Here is a 1389-nt window from a genome sequence, read left to right as displayed (position 1 = left end):
TGCACAGCCACCACCCGTCTGTCAGTGAAAGCCTGCATGTTCTATGATGCTGAAGAGATTTCAGTGGAGCTTCCAGACTAATATGGACTAGGAAGAAAGGTGCACTGATCTATATTCTGAATACTCTCAGGAGTCTCCCCCTCAGTTCTAAAGCTCTTGTATTATCTGGGTTCCAAATAAGATTTCATTTGAAAAATTAGATCTGCTACTAAAAATTAAAGACTAACGTCCAAAAGTAAACGCGTATCCTGGTATAGAGACAGTTAAGTTAGATGAAAAGCATCAAGCAAGAAGACAACCCTTATGATTCTAAACTTTGTGGTACAATTCTCTGAACTATACTATTTGCATTTTCAGTATCATTACTATTCTATTTAAACAGTACTTTGTTACAATTTTCATTACTGAATTATTTACAAAGACAGGTTGTACCGAGTAAATAATGTTTTGTGTGTGAAATTACTTATGATGGATTCGACAGGAAGATCCCATGACACACTACTTTTGACTGACAATGTATTCTAAATTACCTACAAGGCTTTCTTTGCTTAAAAAAAAAATTCAACTCTTTCAAAATCAAATTATGAGATGAATCATTTTATTCCTAATGGGCCATTTTATTACAAAAGCTCCTTAAAACTCCAATACCAATACTTTATACTGAAGCGACACTGCTATATTAGTCATTTACAAACTTTTAGGGTGTGAAAGCTCCTTCAAACTGTAATACCTGCGAATACCTGCCTTACCTGCAACACCTGAAAAAGCTCCTTAAAACTGCAATACCAATACTTCGTAATGAAACAACATTGCTACTTTAGTCATTTATAAACTTTTAGAATGTGACAGCATTTTAAAAGTCGCCTAAATAAACCTCTCCTCGATTCCTTAACTATTCCCCTATCCTAGTATTATGGAATAAAGCTGCTTAAGTTGTAGATACTTTTACTCTACTACTTTCATGGCATCTCATGAGGACCACCTTTTCTGGGGTAAAGGAAATTATCACTTATTCTTGATGCTAATGTCTATGACCTGCTTCTAATGATGTTACAGATACATAGAGCTTTATATGTTAAAACAATTTAATGAGAGACTCTCAGCATTATGTCTGTGGAAAAATTAAGTGCAATGTTGCGATAGTCAGATGATGAAGGATTGATTTTAGAGATAAAGTATCTCAGCTTGTATACAGTGTAGGAAATATCAAACCGTACCTTACTGGTACAACTCTTGCACCTGCGGACTCCAGATATTTTACGTAGGATGCAGCAATATAGTATTTTCCAAGGTTTCTCATCTTATTACGGCACCTTTGCATTAATATTCCTAAATAACAAAACAAAAACAAATTTAGTTTCAAGCAATTTCCTTTTTTCCTGCTCAGAA

At 34.5% G+C, this 1389-nt stretch overlaps 1 protein-coding gene across 1 annotated transcript in view; it reads right to left on the bottom strand.

The window, feature by feature from the left end:
- The window catches only part of GGH (gamma-glutamyl hydrolase), a 40532-nt gene that overhangs the window by 21275 nt on the left and 17868 nt on the right, over nt 1-1389 (bottom strand). Inside the window, exon 2 of the mRNA XM_004372565.2 lies at nt 1218-1329. Within this exon, the coding sequence (XP_004372622.1) occupies nt 1218-1329 (112 nt within the window). The remainder of the gene's footprint in view (nt 1-1217; nt 1330-1389) is intronic.

The sequence above is a fragment of the Trichechus manatus genome, unplaced genomic scaffold, assembly GCF_000243295.1.
Source record: "Trichechus manatus latirostris isolate Lorelei unplaced genomic scaffold, TriManLat1.0 scaffold00018, whole genome shotgun sequence".
NCBI lineage: Eukaryota > Metazoa > Chordata > Mammalia > Sirenia > Trichechidae > Trichechus > Trichechus manatus.
The sequence above is the reverse complement of the archived record's forward strand: the minus strand, read 5'-3'. Positions and strand labels throughout refer to the sequence as shown.